The sequence below is a fragment of the Salminus brasiliensis genome, chromosome 9, assembly GCF_030463535.1.
Source record: "Salminus brasiliensis chromosome 9, fSalBra1.hap2, whole genome shotgun sequence".
NCBI lineage: Eukaryota > Metazoa > Chordata > Actinopteri > Characiformes > Bryconidae > Salminus > Salminus brasiliensis.
Window position 1 is genome coordinate 5,994,579 of NC_132886.1, and position 16,150 is coordinate 6,010,728.

Consider the following 16,150-nt stretch of genomic DNA (forward strand, 5'->3'; position numbering starts at 1 on the left):
CAGACTTTCAGAAGTCCTTCATCCCAAACACTAAGATGTACCTGTACCAGAACCAGCTGAAGCTGAGAGAGTGGAACCGCTTAGCGCACTTCAACAACCCTTATGGATTCATGGAGTACAAATACAGCGGTGAGTCTCACAGTGGAAATCATTGATATATATATACATTGATATATACAGTATATATATATATATATATATATATATATATATATACTTAGTATCCCCTTCATCCATATACTATCCACCCACTGTATTGCAAGCTCTTCACAGGGATCTGCAGGGTAGGCACCTCGCTCACTCAGAGTATATATATATATATATATATATATATACACATTTATTTATTTATTTTTTATTATGGCTTTCACTCATTGGGTATTTCTTAGTTAATTCAAGCTCAGAGTCGAGTCTGTCTAATAAGAGAACTGCTGATGGACATTCCTATTGGATGTTCCTCACCTTTGGGGGCTGTAGCTGAGAAATACTGCTTTGTGAAATACCTACATTTTTCTTTTGGTGAATAATCTCTACTCAGAATGCTGAAATCAACCCTTAGTGTGAAAAAAACCCACTAGATGTCAGCACTGTGGCATGTTTTTAATATTGTCTGGTTTGATGTGGTGATATCACAGGTGAAGGGAGGCCAGTTTGGTCCAGCCGTGGTTTGAAGAGACGGAGACTGAAGTGTGGTCAGTTAGAAAAACAACAAAGTACGTTTGTTTGTATAGTTCAGCATTATCTACAGTTCAAACATTGTTTCAGTGCCAGTAGGTCTACTGGTTTCCACAGGCAGAATTAAATTAAAGGAATTCCAAAGGCGTAGAAAATTAAGATGAAAAAATTCACATTAAAAAAAGAGGCAATTTGAGTTTGCTCTGATCAAAGTACACATGAAGGAAATGAAGCACATGCTTAAATGATACATCTGAAATGCATACTGCTCTGGTTTAGCCCTCAGGTAATTTACCTCAGAACCAATTACAGGATGAGCCCTCAGACTTCCTGAAGCTCTTATTAATTATGAGTCCAGATGCGAGATGCTACACGTGTTCCCCAGCGCTTTATTATTGAACATAATTGAAAAAAAAAAAACAGCTTCAGGATGGAAGTTTCGTGGATAGGTTTTCCATGGTTATGCCACCTCCCATCTCATTCATCTTCCGCATGTACTTCTTCTTCAGACACACCACGCTCACCACCGTCACCACCAGCATGGCAGCGAAGACTGCCACTGCGGCCACGACTGCCGTAACCACGTTGTCCTGGCTGGAACTCTTAAACTGACACCTGTCCCCATAGTACCACCAGTCGTCACCAACCGCACACCTACAGAGAGATATGCAGATCTGTTTAGTGGAATGAATAAGGGCCCAGAGCAGGATAAAGCCAAGAGATGCTGTGGATAAGTTGAGGTGATTGGAGTATGGTAGACCCCATGAATCATTGCAACACTGCCTGGAGTGGCAGTGTTTTTTTTTTTTTTTTGCTTTATTGGAAATGCCACAATCTACAGGATGGGTCCCTGTTACCATGAATACAATATAAGAGATTTGGACCTTCTTCTTTCAAAGTTTGAATATGTGACTATATGTAAATATGGCATGATTTTGTCAGGTGTAGCCAGCTGCTTTCTCTAAGTGTTGAATGACTGTGAATGACTAAGTTTTGAATGTCCAGCTTGTGAAAATCTGTAGTACTTCTACTTATATAACAAAGGATAAGGCTTAATATAGCTGATAAAATATATAGCTGTAACCTAAGCCCAGAGTTGAGCCTGTCCAATTGGTCTTTGACAGATGACATGAAACCAGGTACACACTGCCATTGTGAAGGTATTCTTTAACCTCTTTAAACTCCAAGACTTGTTACACACTACAGTGTTTTACCCAGTAACTACAGGGACTTCTGTACAAACTGGTGGGGATATTCTTTGGTATTCTTTTGGACCATATGCTGTTTAAGGGGTTAACTTGACAACCTGTCTTATTGTTTTTTTTCTCATTTGCACAACTGAAATGGTACAGTTGTGGTGTGTGTTATGCTGGTGTTATTCTTCTACTATCTTCTATAGTAGCTAACGTTAGCGTAATAGTCATGCATTGTTTTGGATTAGTCACACTAGTAATCGGACACCTAGGCAGGGCAGGAGAAACAGGTTTATCTGGTCTGATTAAGACTGTAAAATGTCCTGCAGTCCACTTTCTGATTTACTTTAGGACTACGTCAGACATTGGTTTGTTTCATGATGAAATGCACATTCATGCACATGCAATGCTGTAGCTGATAGTTCTTTCAGCTCATCCAGAAAAGTGTGACCTTTCATGGTGGCTTGAAGTGTAAATTACACTTTCTGACTGTAGGGGGAGCCCTGAAGCAAGAAATTCTGTTGCTTTAGCACAGAATTCAATTCATTGTAGATAAGAAATATGTTGTGACCCAGTTCTGGTCCACATAACACAGTGGGACGACTACCTATCCAGGCCCTGGTGGCCTCTCTTACAGCTCTGAAAAGTCCTCTTACTTTGCTTGGAGACCTATCTAAATGCCAGCAACCAGACTCTTCAAAAACTAATCAGCCTCTAGAACACGTGCAGAACATTTAGCCATTTTAGCATTTTAGGTGTTATTCAATGTGTCTGGCAAACAGTGTCGCTGCAAGCTTATACATACCTGCACACTGCTTGTGCCACACTGTCTTTCACACACACCCCATCATTTTCACATGTCACTGTGGAGCAGGGATCATGAGGAGGGGTTGTGGTTGTGGTAGTGACACTTGTGGGAGAGACTGTTGAGGTTGTAGGAGGTTTAGTTGTGGTAGGAACTGTAGATTCAGTTGTGGTAGGAATTGTGGTTTGATTTGTGGGAGGGACTGTTGTTGGGGGGAGGGGTTGCGAAGGCACCAGGTGGGATATATCTGTGGGGAAAAACATGACAAACTGATGACGGTATTCAAGAGAGTCTAACAGACTCAATTTCATAGGCTCATAAATTTTTATACATCTTTTCGAGTCCTCTTCAATTAAAGCACATCCTAAGATCCCTCTTCTTTACTGCACCCTGGAGCAGAGAGGGTTATGTTCCCTGCAGAGGGGCCCAACAGACAGGGTACTTTAGCTGTACTGGATAAATGCAGAAAAGCTCCTGTAATGTTTAGTGTGTTGTTTCCCAGCCAACAGGCCTTATATGGGGCTCACAAGGGGTGGAATATGGGATAGGTTGGTATCAGGTTACAGACCACCCTAATCTCAGGCCCCATATGCAATGTACAACCCAGATTGGGCCCATGTTTAAGATAAGATAAGATAAGATAAGATAGTCCTTTATTAGTCCCGCAGTGGGGAAATTCACAGTGTAACAGCAGAAAGGGATAGCAAGACACTCAGTTACAAAAATTTAGATAAATAAATAATTTACACTATATACACACAATATAGATAAGAATTAAAAAAAGCAATAAACAATATTATTTACAGCAAAAGACTCTTAATTGCACATGGGGGTGGGATATTGCACATAGTATTCCCTGAACATGAACATGTGTGTGTAGTTAAGTGTGTGTGTATGTGGTCCGCTGGGAGCAGTGCTGGTTGTGCAGTCTGACGGCAGCAGGAAGGAAGGACCTGCGATACCGCTCCTTCACACACTTGGGGTGAAGCAGCCTGTCGCTGAAGGAGCTGCCCAGTGCTGCCAGAGTCTCATGCATGGGGTGGGAGCTGTTCTCCAGCATGGATGCCAGCTTGGTTGTCATCCTCCTGTCTCCCACCACCTGCACTGGGTCTAAGAAGCACCCCAGGACAGAGCCGGCCCTCTTTATGAGTTTGTCCAGTTTCTTCTTATCTGCCGTCGAGATGCTACTGCCCCAGCAGACCACTCCATAAAAGATGGCAGATGCCACCACTGTGTCGAAGAACGTCCTCAGGAGCGCTCCCTGCACTCCAAAGGACCTCAATCTCCTCAGCAGGTAGAGTCTGCTCTGGCCTTTCTTGTAGAGAGCTGCAGTGTTGACTGACCAGTCCAGTTTGTTGTTCAGATGAACACCCAGGTATTTATAAGAGTCCACTCTCTCGATGTTCATACCGCGGATGTTCACTGATGGAGGGGGGTGTCTGCACCTGCGGAAATCCACCACCAGTTCTTTGGTTTTTCCAGCGTTTATCTGCAGATGGTTCTGCAGACACCAGTCCACAAAGTCCTGAATAAGTTCTCTGTACTCGCTGTCCTCCTCATTGGATATGAGGCCGACGATCGCTGAGTCATCAGAGAACTTCTGGAGGTGACAGGTCGGTGAGCTGTACATAAAGTCAGCAGTGTACAGGGTGAAGAGGAACGGTGCCAAGACCGTTCCTTGAGGGGCTCCTGTGCTGCTGACCACCAAGTCAGAGACACAGTCCCGTGCCCTCACATACTGTGGTCGGTTGGTGAGGTAGTCCAGTAATTCCTACCTCAGTCCAGTAAATCCCATTACTGACCCTTTTGGGCATCCATATGTGGGGCCAACATGGAACCTGAGGACAAAACATTCTGGTTCCCAGTTGGGCTGCCTATATAGGCCCCATATGGGTACTTTCCTCCTGCTATCACACAAAGCTACAAGTGTGGGAGGGTGAAGACAAGGATGTGCTTCCTCTGAGATCTGTGACACCAGCCAAGTGCCTCTTTAGCGAATTATCGCTAATGCAAAATCATTGTACAGCTGAACCCATTTGGAGGTGAATGCTAACTGCTAATTCTGTTATATCAGCTAACAGACACACTCACTGGCTAGCTTTGCACTGAATGATGGGGAAAGACACAGGATCGTCCTACCCACCGGGAAAGAGCAAGGCTAATTGCACTCCCTTGGTTTCTTGGCCATATCTTAATTTTCATATTAACTCAAATAGTCAGGTGGCTAACCTACCACTGAGGAAATTCGACTATGAAGCTGGAGAGGAGCTGTGGTAGCTTCTTTTGGGATGAAAGGATAGCATAGAGTAGACTAGAACCCTTCTTACCTTCCATGGTGAGAAGGAAAATGGCCTCTCCACCCTTGATGAAGTCTCTGCTGAGTGCTCTGGCCTGGGTCAGGTACACAGATGTTCCTGTTCCAGGGCCCCGAAAGTACTTAGTCCCATCCTCCCCGGTCACCTCCATTCCCACCTTACGTGGATCATCCCAGAAAAACATCCCTGATTCTGTAATGAAGTGACCAAAGAAACCCATTTGAAAATGCACATCACCTAATCACAAACAATGCCAAGGGTCTACCACTACTTATCTTGCGTCTGGTGGTACAGTGTAATAGGGAATAATGCAAGGAAAATCCTCCAATCCTACCTTCTATTGTCATATCAGGTTCAGTCGTGACACTTCTCTGGTTGGACATGCGCTTGCGGATGTCTGCATGCTGGTCCATCAGCATCATGGTCATCTGTTTCCATGGGCAAGGCCAGACGAGGCTAGCGTCAACTGCATCATCCCCAGATGTCAGATGGGCATAGGCTCCTAGCTCTCCAGGAGACCCCTCAGTGCCATTGGGATACAGTCCCATCTGGAAGGTGTAGCCATACTTGGATTGAAAGCGTGGGCTGTAAATGGCAGTTCCCATAGTTGTGTTTTCCATCACGGCCTTAAAGTCTTTGATTCGCCATATGTGTTCTGGGCAGGTGGTCTCCGACAAGTTGACGTCGTCCAGGGAAAGCCCACCATTGGAGTTTCCAGAGCCTTTGGTGCCCGCGAACACCACACGGAACTTTTTCGACACGTTCAGACTAACATGGTGGAGCTGCCACTGATCCTCAGGAGGTCCTTTAAGGAAGACAGAATTGGTCACACCAAAATAACATTTAGCTTTTGTGGAAACCGACGGCTTCTGTTGGGCTCATCCAGACTCACCATTGATTTGCTGGATGAGGCGCAGTGTGCCATTAGGGTTGGCCTCATCGTACTCTCGCACCCAGATGGCCAACTCGTCACTGGGGTGCCCACTGTGGTAATGGAAGAACTGCAGGCACTGGTAGCCTCGTTTAGGGTAGAGCAGCCGGCTTTCCAACAGAGCAGTGTTCCCGGCAATGCCAGCGGCAGTGCTGAAGTGCATGAAGTAGCCCTTGCCTAAGGATGAAAGCACCATGACTGGTTTCAGGCATTGAGAAACTTCTAGAAAGATCATTAAAACCATTCAAAAACCTCATAAGTCAAACCATGGAAGCATTACAGGACTACAAATTGCCATTCTTGATTTGAGAATAGACATCAATGGTGAATTGTTGGTGATGGAAACAGAGGTGCATCTGAGTAAGTCAGTGCCTTGGTGTCCAATGACAAGTGGTCAGATCCACAAATATACTACCATTGCAGCGTCCCATGTTAGAATAGTCAGTGTCCGGTCCACCAGTTGCTGTGGTGACACGTTCCCAGTCTGCCTGGTCGTCGTGACCTTGGATCATCCCACAAATATTCTCTTGCTCAAAGTCACAGGTGTCCAGAAAAGTAGAGGAACGTGCTGGAAGAAAAAAAAAAAAGGAAAGATAAACATCAACCAACCAACAGCAATAAATGAGACACTTTGGACAGTCGTAAATTCGATATGTCCTTGGTTTACCTCAGTACGCCATCATGCCTGGCAATGAAACTGTCACAGTTATAGTCTTACTGAAGTGATGTGCAAAGTCCTTGCTTACCCCAAGTCAGTACTTATAATATCAATAATTCTCATGGGCAGAGAGTTTACCAAGGCACCCTGGATACCGGTCCTTCACTGTAGAATCTGGGATCTGGTTTGGTTGGGATGGTTCCTATTGCTTAATAGCCTTGATGGTAACTCTGATCCTAAAATTAAGCTTCTGGAGCATATGCTATATGGGCAAAAGTATTGGGACATAATTTTTAGGAGTTTCTACTGCTTTTGCTGGAGTATCTCTCTCTACAGTCCAGTCGGGAAGACTTTCTACTAGATTCTGGAGCATTGCTGTGAGTATCTGATTGCATTCAGTGAATGGCCACCACCTCACCTCATCCTCAAGCCCCCCAATGCATCCCAAAAAGTATTGGGACATAATTTTTAGGAGTTTCTACTGCTTTTGCTGGAGTATCTCTCTCTACAGTCCAGTCAGGAAGGCTTTCTACTAGATTCTGGAGCATTGCTGTGAGGATTTGATTGCATTCAGTGAATGACCACCACCTCACCTCATCCTCAAGCCCCCCAATGCATCCCAAAAAGTATTGGGACATAATTTTTAGGAGTTTCTACTGCTTTTGCTGGAGTATCTCTCTCTACAGTCCAGTCAGGAAGGCTTTCTACTAGATTCTGGAGCATTGCTGTGAGGATTTGATTGCATTCAGTGAATGACCACCACCTCACCTCATCCTCAAGCCCCCCAGTGCATCCCAAAAAGTATTGGGACATAATTTTTAGGAGTTTATACTGCTTTTGCTGGAGTATCTCTCTACAGTCCAGTCAGGAAGGCTTTCTACTAGATTCTGGAGCATTGCTGTGAGGATTTGATTGCATTCAGTGAATGACCACCACCTCACCTCATCCTCAAGCCCCCCAATGCATCCCAAAAAGTATTGGGACATAATCTTTAGGAGTTTCTACTGCTTTTGCTGGAGTATCTCTCTCTACAGTCCAGTCAGGAAGGCTTTCTACTAGATTCTAGAGCATTGCTGTGAGGATTTGATTGCATTCAGTGAATGACCACCACCTCACCTCATCCTCAAGCCCCCCAATGCATCCCAAAAAGTATTGGGACATACTTTTTTGGAGTTTATACTGCTTTTGCTGGAGTATCTCTCTCTACAGTCCAGTCAGGAAGGCGTTCTACTAGATTCTGGAGCATTGCTGTGAGGATTTGATTGCATTCAGTAAATGACCACCACCTCACCTCATCCTCAAGCCCCCCAATGCATCCCAAAAGTATTGGATTGTAAGAGTACCATCCAACAATCCAGAGAACACAGTTCTTCCACTGCTCCACAGCTCAATGCTGGGGGGGCTTTATACCCCTGGACAGGGTGCCTATAAATAAAGGTGCTTCAAAAAGGTTATTTAAGTGATGCCTTAGAAGAACCACTTTTGGTTCTATGTGAAAACACTTTGAATGGCCTAAGAACCATCACTTGATGTAAATGTTATTTACTAATTTAAAGGTTCTTCACACCCATTTCTATAACCAAACTACGCTACAGTGGTTCTTCTATGGCTTCACTCAGATAACCTTTTGCACCACCTCTATTTTTAACAGTGCAGCTTCCCTCATGATAGAGGAATAGATCCACAGTGATGGTGCCCTTGGTTCAATCAGTCGATTGTCATGTGACCAAACTGCAGGTCCACTAAGCAGACCAGGGGCATTAGCGCTGAAAGTCTTGCTTACTGCAGTTGTAGAGCCTGTTGAGCTTCAGCAGGTCGCTGTCGCTGAACTCCATGCGTTGGCCGATGACGTCCATAAAAGCAGGAATCTTGGTGACGATGGTGGGTTCGGTCCCATTACGGAAGGCGGTCTTGCTGTAGTGCATCATGGAACCATAGTCATAGGGCACGTTCAGGTTGCTGGAGGTGGTGTCGTTGTATTTGTTGAAGTTGTGCTCCCTGCCTGAGGGACAAAATGGGGATAACATGATGGTCATCATTCCTACAGACACCTACAGATGCCTTGTGTGTCTTGTGTGCCTTGGCCACATTAGCACGTGTTCAAGAGAGCAATCCTGAACAGGCATGGTAATGACTCTGCTGTGTGTTAACTGGTGGCTGGTGTGGATAGGAGGTGTGTCAGAGGATCAGCCAATGAGATAAGCAGTGCGAAGGACAATCTACACCATCTTCATCTATGTAGCCTGAGATACCTCAATAGTTCTGAAGTACCCACTGTCCTACTCAGCTTAGCTGGAGTGAGTTATTAACCATCCCATTAACAATAAATCTTAGTGAATAACAAGGTCTGTCAATGTTTCATGAAGAGCTTCGTAAACTGACACTTAACAAATGAGTCTGTCAACTCCTTCCCTGAAACACTGACCAGTCTGACCAGTCGAAAAGTAAACATCAATTCAAATGAATTATTAAAATGAATAAAAAAATATTATGATGCTGATTCTGAAATCTGATTGGCTGAGAAAGTTAGTTGTGATGTATATGTTTTTATTTGTATTAATCATGTGAAATATATTTGTTGCCAAGTTCATGCACTTGGTGGGCAATGCTGGCTCAGCAGTTAGAACCCCAGGCCATTGATGACAGGGTGGTGGGTTTAATACCTGGGCTCAGCAAACTGCCACTGTTGGGCCCTTGAGAAAGGCCCAACACCCTATCTGGTTTCCGGCACATGTGCTCACTGTCACTGTGTGGGTTTGATCACTAGTGTGTGTGGTTGGTGTGGTGCAACAGATAACACCACTACCTGCCAGTGAGCTATTACACCATGTGGGAGACTGGGGTTCGAGTCCTAGTCTGGCTGAGTCTCTACGCTGCGCTACACCAATAAGAGTCTTTGGGCAAGACTCCTAACACTACATTGGCCCTCCTCTGTAATACTAGTAACCTTGTAAGTCGCTCTGGATAAGAGCGTCAGCTAAATGCCATAAATATAAATGTCTCTGTCCAGCACTACTGATGAGGATGGTTGCTTTGCCTTGTCTTGTCAGGTCCACTCCCCCATAATTAGCACCTTCTGGCTTTTAGGAGCTGAACAGTGGTTAAAACCCACCTAAAGAAGCCTCTCGTAAATAATGTGAGTTCATGTAGTACTTTAGTTATGAAGGTTTTGGGAAACACTCACTTACATATCAACAAACAATCTTAGGAACTAGCTGACCATGTACTTAAGATTATGAAACCTCTGGCGAACTCAGCTCTGAATATCAGGTATGTTGGAAGCACGGAAAATTCCAGAATATGCAGATCAGCATTGGGAACCATCACAATAATGAACTGGTTCAATTCTCATGAATAGTGAAGGAGTCATTTGATGTGGTGGGGAAGGTGAATGGAGAAAAGATGTGGATGTGGTTGGTGCAATACCTTCTAAGATGCGATCCCACATGATGGTGACATAATCGTCCCGATCTGAGCGAGACTGCTCGTGCCAGAAACCCAGAGCGTGGAGGAACTCATGCTCAATGGTGGCGATGCGGTCACATCCTGCACCGATGGACAATGACTGCTTCCCTACATGACGATTCCCCACAGAGGAGAAGCACCTGCCCATGCAGAGAAACAGATACAGCTGATCTGCTCAGTAAAACACTGATATTAGAATAAACTACAGAAAGTGGTGGTGGTTCTCCATCACTGTGTTCATCATTAGAACATCTCCAAAGTTCTCCTCATGGAGTCTAGTGTTATTTAGAGTTCTCCTCAGATCAACACCTGGTTTGATGATAAATCAGGGCTTAATGATGGTAAATCAGGTGAGCTGCTGCTGCTGCTGCTGATGGAGTTGAACACATCCTCCACGCTGTGCTGGCTGGACTGGTGGGCGTCCAGGAGAAACCTGGAGGAACCGAGCTCTGTTCTTCAGACTAGCTCACCAACAAGATCTCACTACTTTCTTTCTTCAGAATGAGAAGCTTGTTTCTCCTTTTTACTGGATTTATGTTCACCTGCTTTATCTGATCTGAAGAGATCTGGAGTTTCTTCTAAGAGGTCTACCAGTGGCCTGAAGTCTGTTGAGGTCTACCAGTGGCCCGTCTACTGTCAACTCTCTTAAAGGTAAAGGTAAAGGTAAAGGTGCACGTATTCGTCACTGTACAGTGTGGACTGTACAGCGAAATGTGTCCTCCGCATTTAACCCATCTGGTAGTGAACACACACTCACACACACACATGTGTTAGGGGCAGTGAGTACACACACACACCCAGAGCGGTGGGCAGCCAACTCCAGCGCCCGGGGAGCAGAGAGGGTAAAGGGCCTTGCTCAAGGGCCCAACAGTGGCAGCTTGCCGAGCCCGGGAATCGAACCCACAACCCTGTTATCGATATCCCGGCGCTCTAACCGCTGAGCCACCACTGCCCCTAATTTTGTTAAGAGAAATGCCTTAATAATGGAATTAGGTGCCAGTACTGTATGTTCCTACAAAAAACCTTGTATCTCCAAAATGGCAACTTTACAAAAGAGAAAAAAACATTAACCCCTTAAAAAAAGCCAAAAAGTGTTATTACGAACTTCTATTACCAGAGAATAGCCCCACCAGTTTGTTCAGAACTCCCTGTAGTTACTGAGTAATACACCTTAGTGTGCAATGAGCCTCACTGGTAATGAATATCAATGTAAAAAGATTACATTCCAGGCCATTGGTCCGTTCATCATGTAATTTTGACACCATATCAATTTCAAATTGTTAAAAGGAATAATAAAAATGGAGATACAAGACTTTGTCACACTATTCCTTCATACTACACATCTACTGTACAGTGTGTTACTGTAAAACAGTCAGTGTAGACCCTAGAAGGTTTTTGTGGTATTTTATGGCCTTATATGTGTCATAAATCTTTATGATATCTTCAATAAGAAAGCTGTCGCTGTTCGATAAGCAGCTTTGACAAGCACAACACAGAAACCTCTTCTAAGAGCTTCCAGCAACCACAGAGAACATCACTGCACTATTCTGACCGCACAAGCTATTTCAATATTCACTCTGTATTCAGGCTCTTAAACATAGCATCACTCACCCGCTGCCTTTAAACACAGAGATATAGTTCTGCTCTCCACTCCAGGGCTTGTAGTCAATGCACGTCTTCAAGCGATACTGTTCAAAGGCCTTCATTATTACACCTTTGGCATTGATATCTGTAGAGCAAGCATTGAGACACTTACATACTGGCGCAGTAAAATATCACTCTGAACATGGAAACGTACAATTTAATATACAGTCGTGTGAAAAAGTCAGGACACCCCATGAAAACTGTTGTCTTTCTTAACGTAATTAAACATCTGGAGGGCTGATCTTCATGTGATCAACACTGAGAGATGGAGGTAAACTAACTAAACTCACACACCTGAAGAAATTATTATTATTTTTTTTACTATTGTAAATGTATAGAACCAGAACCAGGAGCAGAACATCAGCTGCAGATGATCAGAACATGGTTGGAGAGGATTATTCTGGAGGAGTCTGGAGTCTTAGTTAAACCTCAGACGTTTAGTCTGGTCTGCTCTTGACTGATGGTTGAAGTGAGTGAGGGGTGAAGAAGATCACCATGGCCAGATCCAGAGAGCTCTCTGAGGCCTTCAGAAAGAAGGGGGTAGATACAGAGGAGTCTGGGAAGGAGTTTCGAAAGATCTCAGAACAGTTAGAAATCAGCCAACATGGCCAGTTGGGGACGTCCATATTCTTTCATATGACTGTATCGTCTATAGTGTGAGATCAGCAGTGTTGAATTAAGGGATAGCATTCAAATTTCACCAAAGTATTAAAAATAACCCAAAATGGACAGAAATAATACAGATAATCATGAAATGTTAGAGAAATGCACTAATGCAGTATTTTAATGGAGTAATTTAATGGTGACTAGTGTAAAGAATGAGCATAAATAAAGGTATAAGCGGGGTATAAATGGTTTAGATACAATATTACATAACGTCAAGGTTGCATTCTTGCAGTATCTGATTTTCTTTATTGACTGTGTATTTTTTTGGCAAATATGTCAATGTCATAAAAACTTATGTAATCAAACTGCTTCTACTGTTCTTGTTAGCAGAGTCATGCAGAAGGCCCAAAAAGGCCCAACTGTCACCTTGTTTTGATTATCCACTGAAAAGGTAAGTGCAAACTGTTGATGTTCTGAAATAAATGACATTAATTCCTACATTTCTACCACAGTTATTAAAGTACATAAACTGAAAGACCAATCTGTGTTGATGTAACAGATAGAATTCATGTGATGCTCATGTTTTACACATGAATATAAAGAAAATATAATAATAGTAATTATATATATATTATACATTATATATTATATATGTAATATATATATATATATATATATATATATATATATATATATATATATATATAGTTCTAAAAAATTATAATATAAAAAGTGTAGCTGCTTATGCAAATTCTCACTATTTTTATATACTGCCTATTACAGTCATATCAAAGCCATGTGACCGTGTGTTGTGTTTTTATGTTCGATATCATTTGAGTATGGCAGATACCCTTTACAATTAAAATTGAATCGACCAATAGAAACGCTCTAAAATGACTGGGAATATAATCCCCTAACATCATGTTACTATTTTGGAGTGATATTACAGGCTTTTTGATAGTAATGATATTTTCCATACTGATGCTACTCACCCAAGTCATCCTCAAAGTAGTATGGAACCGTCTTTGGCCATAAGTATTGATCCCCAATTATGGAATTCCGCCCTTGTCTCTGCAATCAAAGCAAATCAAGATGTTACGCAATTTGTTATCAGACACTGCTGACAGTTTATATCCTTTATATTATGGCATAAAAAACAACCTTGCGAAATTAGACACTTAGTTTAATCTTGTAGATGGTTGACAGATAGTTGAGAGTTTGTGGCGTCGGCCTTTAGTATTGGAATAAAATCTGATGAAGAAGCAAAATGTTTTTTTTCTTTCTCTTCATCACAACAAAATATATGAAATGATTCAGAGAATATGTATACAGTTGTGTTTAGAAGTTTACATATAATCATTTTGAACATGACTGTTTGGGGGACAGAATAAGTGATAACATACATATTTACCAGAATATTTAAATTTTATTTTAATTTGTGAAGCCGATTATGTCCAAATTTCAACCATCTAGCTGATAGTTTAAGGTTGTTCTAAAGAATTCTGGGGTAGTCTTTCTTCTTTCATCAACATCAATTTCATCAACTTCGTACAGTTTACCAGGTCCACAACAGCCCCACTGCATATTGCTACCATCACCATGCTTAACAGTCGGTAATGTGTTCTTGGGGTTAAATTACTAGCTTTTACTCTTTCAGACATCTTTGTCTGAACTGACTATTACATGTTTTACTTTTTTATGTGGTTCAGTTACAAACTTTAGGCAAGTTTGAAGGTGGCTTCTCTTTTGTATAACAGCCTCTTAGTCCTCTGTGATGTAAATCTACATTAACTGCAGACAGTGACACTGATGTTCCAGCAGCTTCCAGTTTAAGGCAGGTTTTTGCTTTGGTCCTTCTCGAGATGTAACTAACATTTCTGAGCGTCAACTCAATATGTATTGTTGTTTAAACTGATATTCACAAGTAAAAAATGTGAGTTAGGAGAACATTTGACTAAACTAATAACAAAAAAATCTGTAATGATTTTCTAAATCATTTAAGTCCTGTATAATATAACTTTGTGATTTTATATTTTGAACGTCTGCTGAAAAAAAAAACCTAAAAAAACATTAAACCCTTGAAAATGTGTGCATTAAAATGCAAAAAGATGTATTAAAGATATGTGTTATAACCAGAGAAAATGGACAGTTAAAAAAATCATTAAAAGCCCAATATTGCCATGGCTTTCATGTCCATGATAAGAGTGTTACTTCTGACCACATCTGTATGTGATAAATGATAAAAAATGTACTTTACAATTAAGTTTAAAGACGATTCACAGATAATTTTAAGTAATAATTATATGTAATTTTGTAATAATTAAATACCTTTATTTTCAAATAAAACATACTACTAAATCCACTACTAGTACTACAATTCTAAATTTTATATATTATGAATATTATGTGTAGTATTAACTGAATTATATATGAACTGACATTTTTTACTTAATTTTAGAATTTGCTGTATAGTCAAATTAGTTGGTAGACTTAACTTGAAAATGTACTAAGTTTGTAATGTTTACAGTGTGGAGTGAAGCTTACCTCATATACAATATCTCCTTCAAACAGATCAAGGCCAGCCGCTGAAAGACAAAATTGGAAATGACATGTTGAAATGTTGCCTGTTCACTATCAGTACTGACTGTTTTGCTTTAGAAATGATGTCTTAAACAGCACTGTATGACCATTTTAGTTTATTTCTTACCTTCATTCACATCAAAGAGATCCTCTTTCCCACCATCAACATCAAACTCTGTCAAACCAATCAAACATACCAATATAATCAGCTGAATAACCCACTTAATAATTGCTGATATTAGAAAATTGGTAATTTCTTGAGTTTTAAGAGCTGGACAGCTATTTTCGTGAACCAGACCACATGATATCATAAAAAGCTCATCACTGTACACTTGGATGATCTCTAAAATGAAGATTTTGTTCTTACCAATTACTTTGGACACTTTTGGTGTTGGCTAAGAGGGAGAAAATTATGAAAATTTAGAAAATAACACACAATGCAACTGTATACAACATAGACAGGTATACCATATTATTAATTATTGATCACTAAATATGTGTAACTTTCCAATAAACCAGATTTTTTCCAACAGTTTTACAAATTTCAAAGTCATTCCTACTGCACTCCTTAATTAGCTAGAACCGTGTTGAAATCTATGATCTAGAGCTATATTGATGACACATTATTCTGGTTTTAAAGCCTTAAACTGGCTTAAAACATAGTTATTAAATAGTTTATATTAGTATAGTAGTAATTTGTAGTAGATACTGAATGATTCATAACAGGTGCTGAATAATCTGTGGTAGATATTAAATAAGTCATAGAAGATATTGAATAATTTGTAGTTAGGAAATAAATCATTCACAGTAATTACTAATCCATTTATGCTATTCATTGAAAAAAATGTAGGTATGTAATAATTTATGGTGGTTACACTTATGTATAGTACTGAATAAATTACAGTAGTTATTACAGTTGAATATTATATCGCATTACTGAACAGTTTATAGCAGGTACTGAATAATTAATAGTGTATGTTTAAGAATTCATAGTAGTAATAATTTATTATGGTTTCTTTAAGACAGTTATTGTTATAATTTCTGAATAAATGTTTTAAAATTGATCACTGAACAATAAACTTAGATTTTAATAAAAATTTTAATATGTACTGTATATTAAAAAAACTTACCAGACAATTGACTTGACATCCCAGAAGACAAAATATATAAAAACTAAATATACGAACTGCAGCCTTGTGCCTCATGCTGAACGTACGGTGAGGAGCTGAAGCTCTGGACGACTGCTGAAGGTATCTTTGATCTGATCAAGCCAGTGTA

The 16,150-nt window shown here is 41.0% G+C and overlaps 1 protein-coding gene across 1 annotated transcript; it reads right to left on the reverse strand.

The window, feature by feature from the left end:
- Positions 1–1,100: 1,100 nt before the first annotated feature.
- On the reverse strand, positions 1,101–16,077 carry mep1bb (meprin A subunit beta b). Its single transcript, XM_072688708.1, has 14 exons — positions 16,003–16,077; positions 15,240–15,267; positions 15,000–15,047; positions 14,837–14,877; positions 13,285–13,363; positions 11,654–11,771; positions 10,004–10,182; positions 8,361–8,579; positions 6,335–6,487; positions 5,881–6,096; positions 5,323–5,793; positions 5,001–5,180; positions 2,674–2,920; positions 1,101–1,329 (listed from the first exon to the last, which is right to left on the reverse strand). The coding sequence occupies exons 1-14, from the start codon at positions 16,075–16,077 to the stop codon at positions 1,101–1,103; spliced, it is 2,283 nt and encodes a 760-aa protein (XP_072544809.1).
- Between the last annotated feature and the right edge of the window lie 73 nt (positions 16,078–16,150).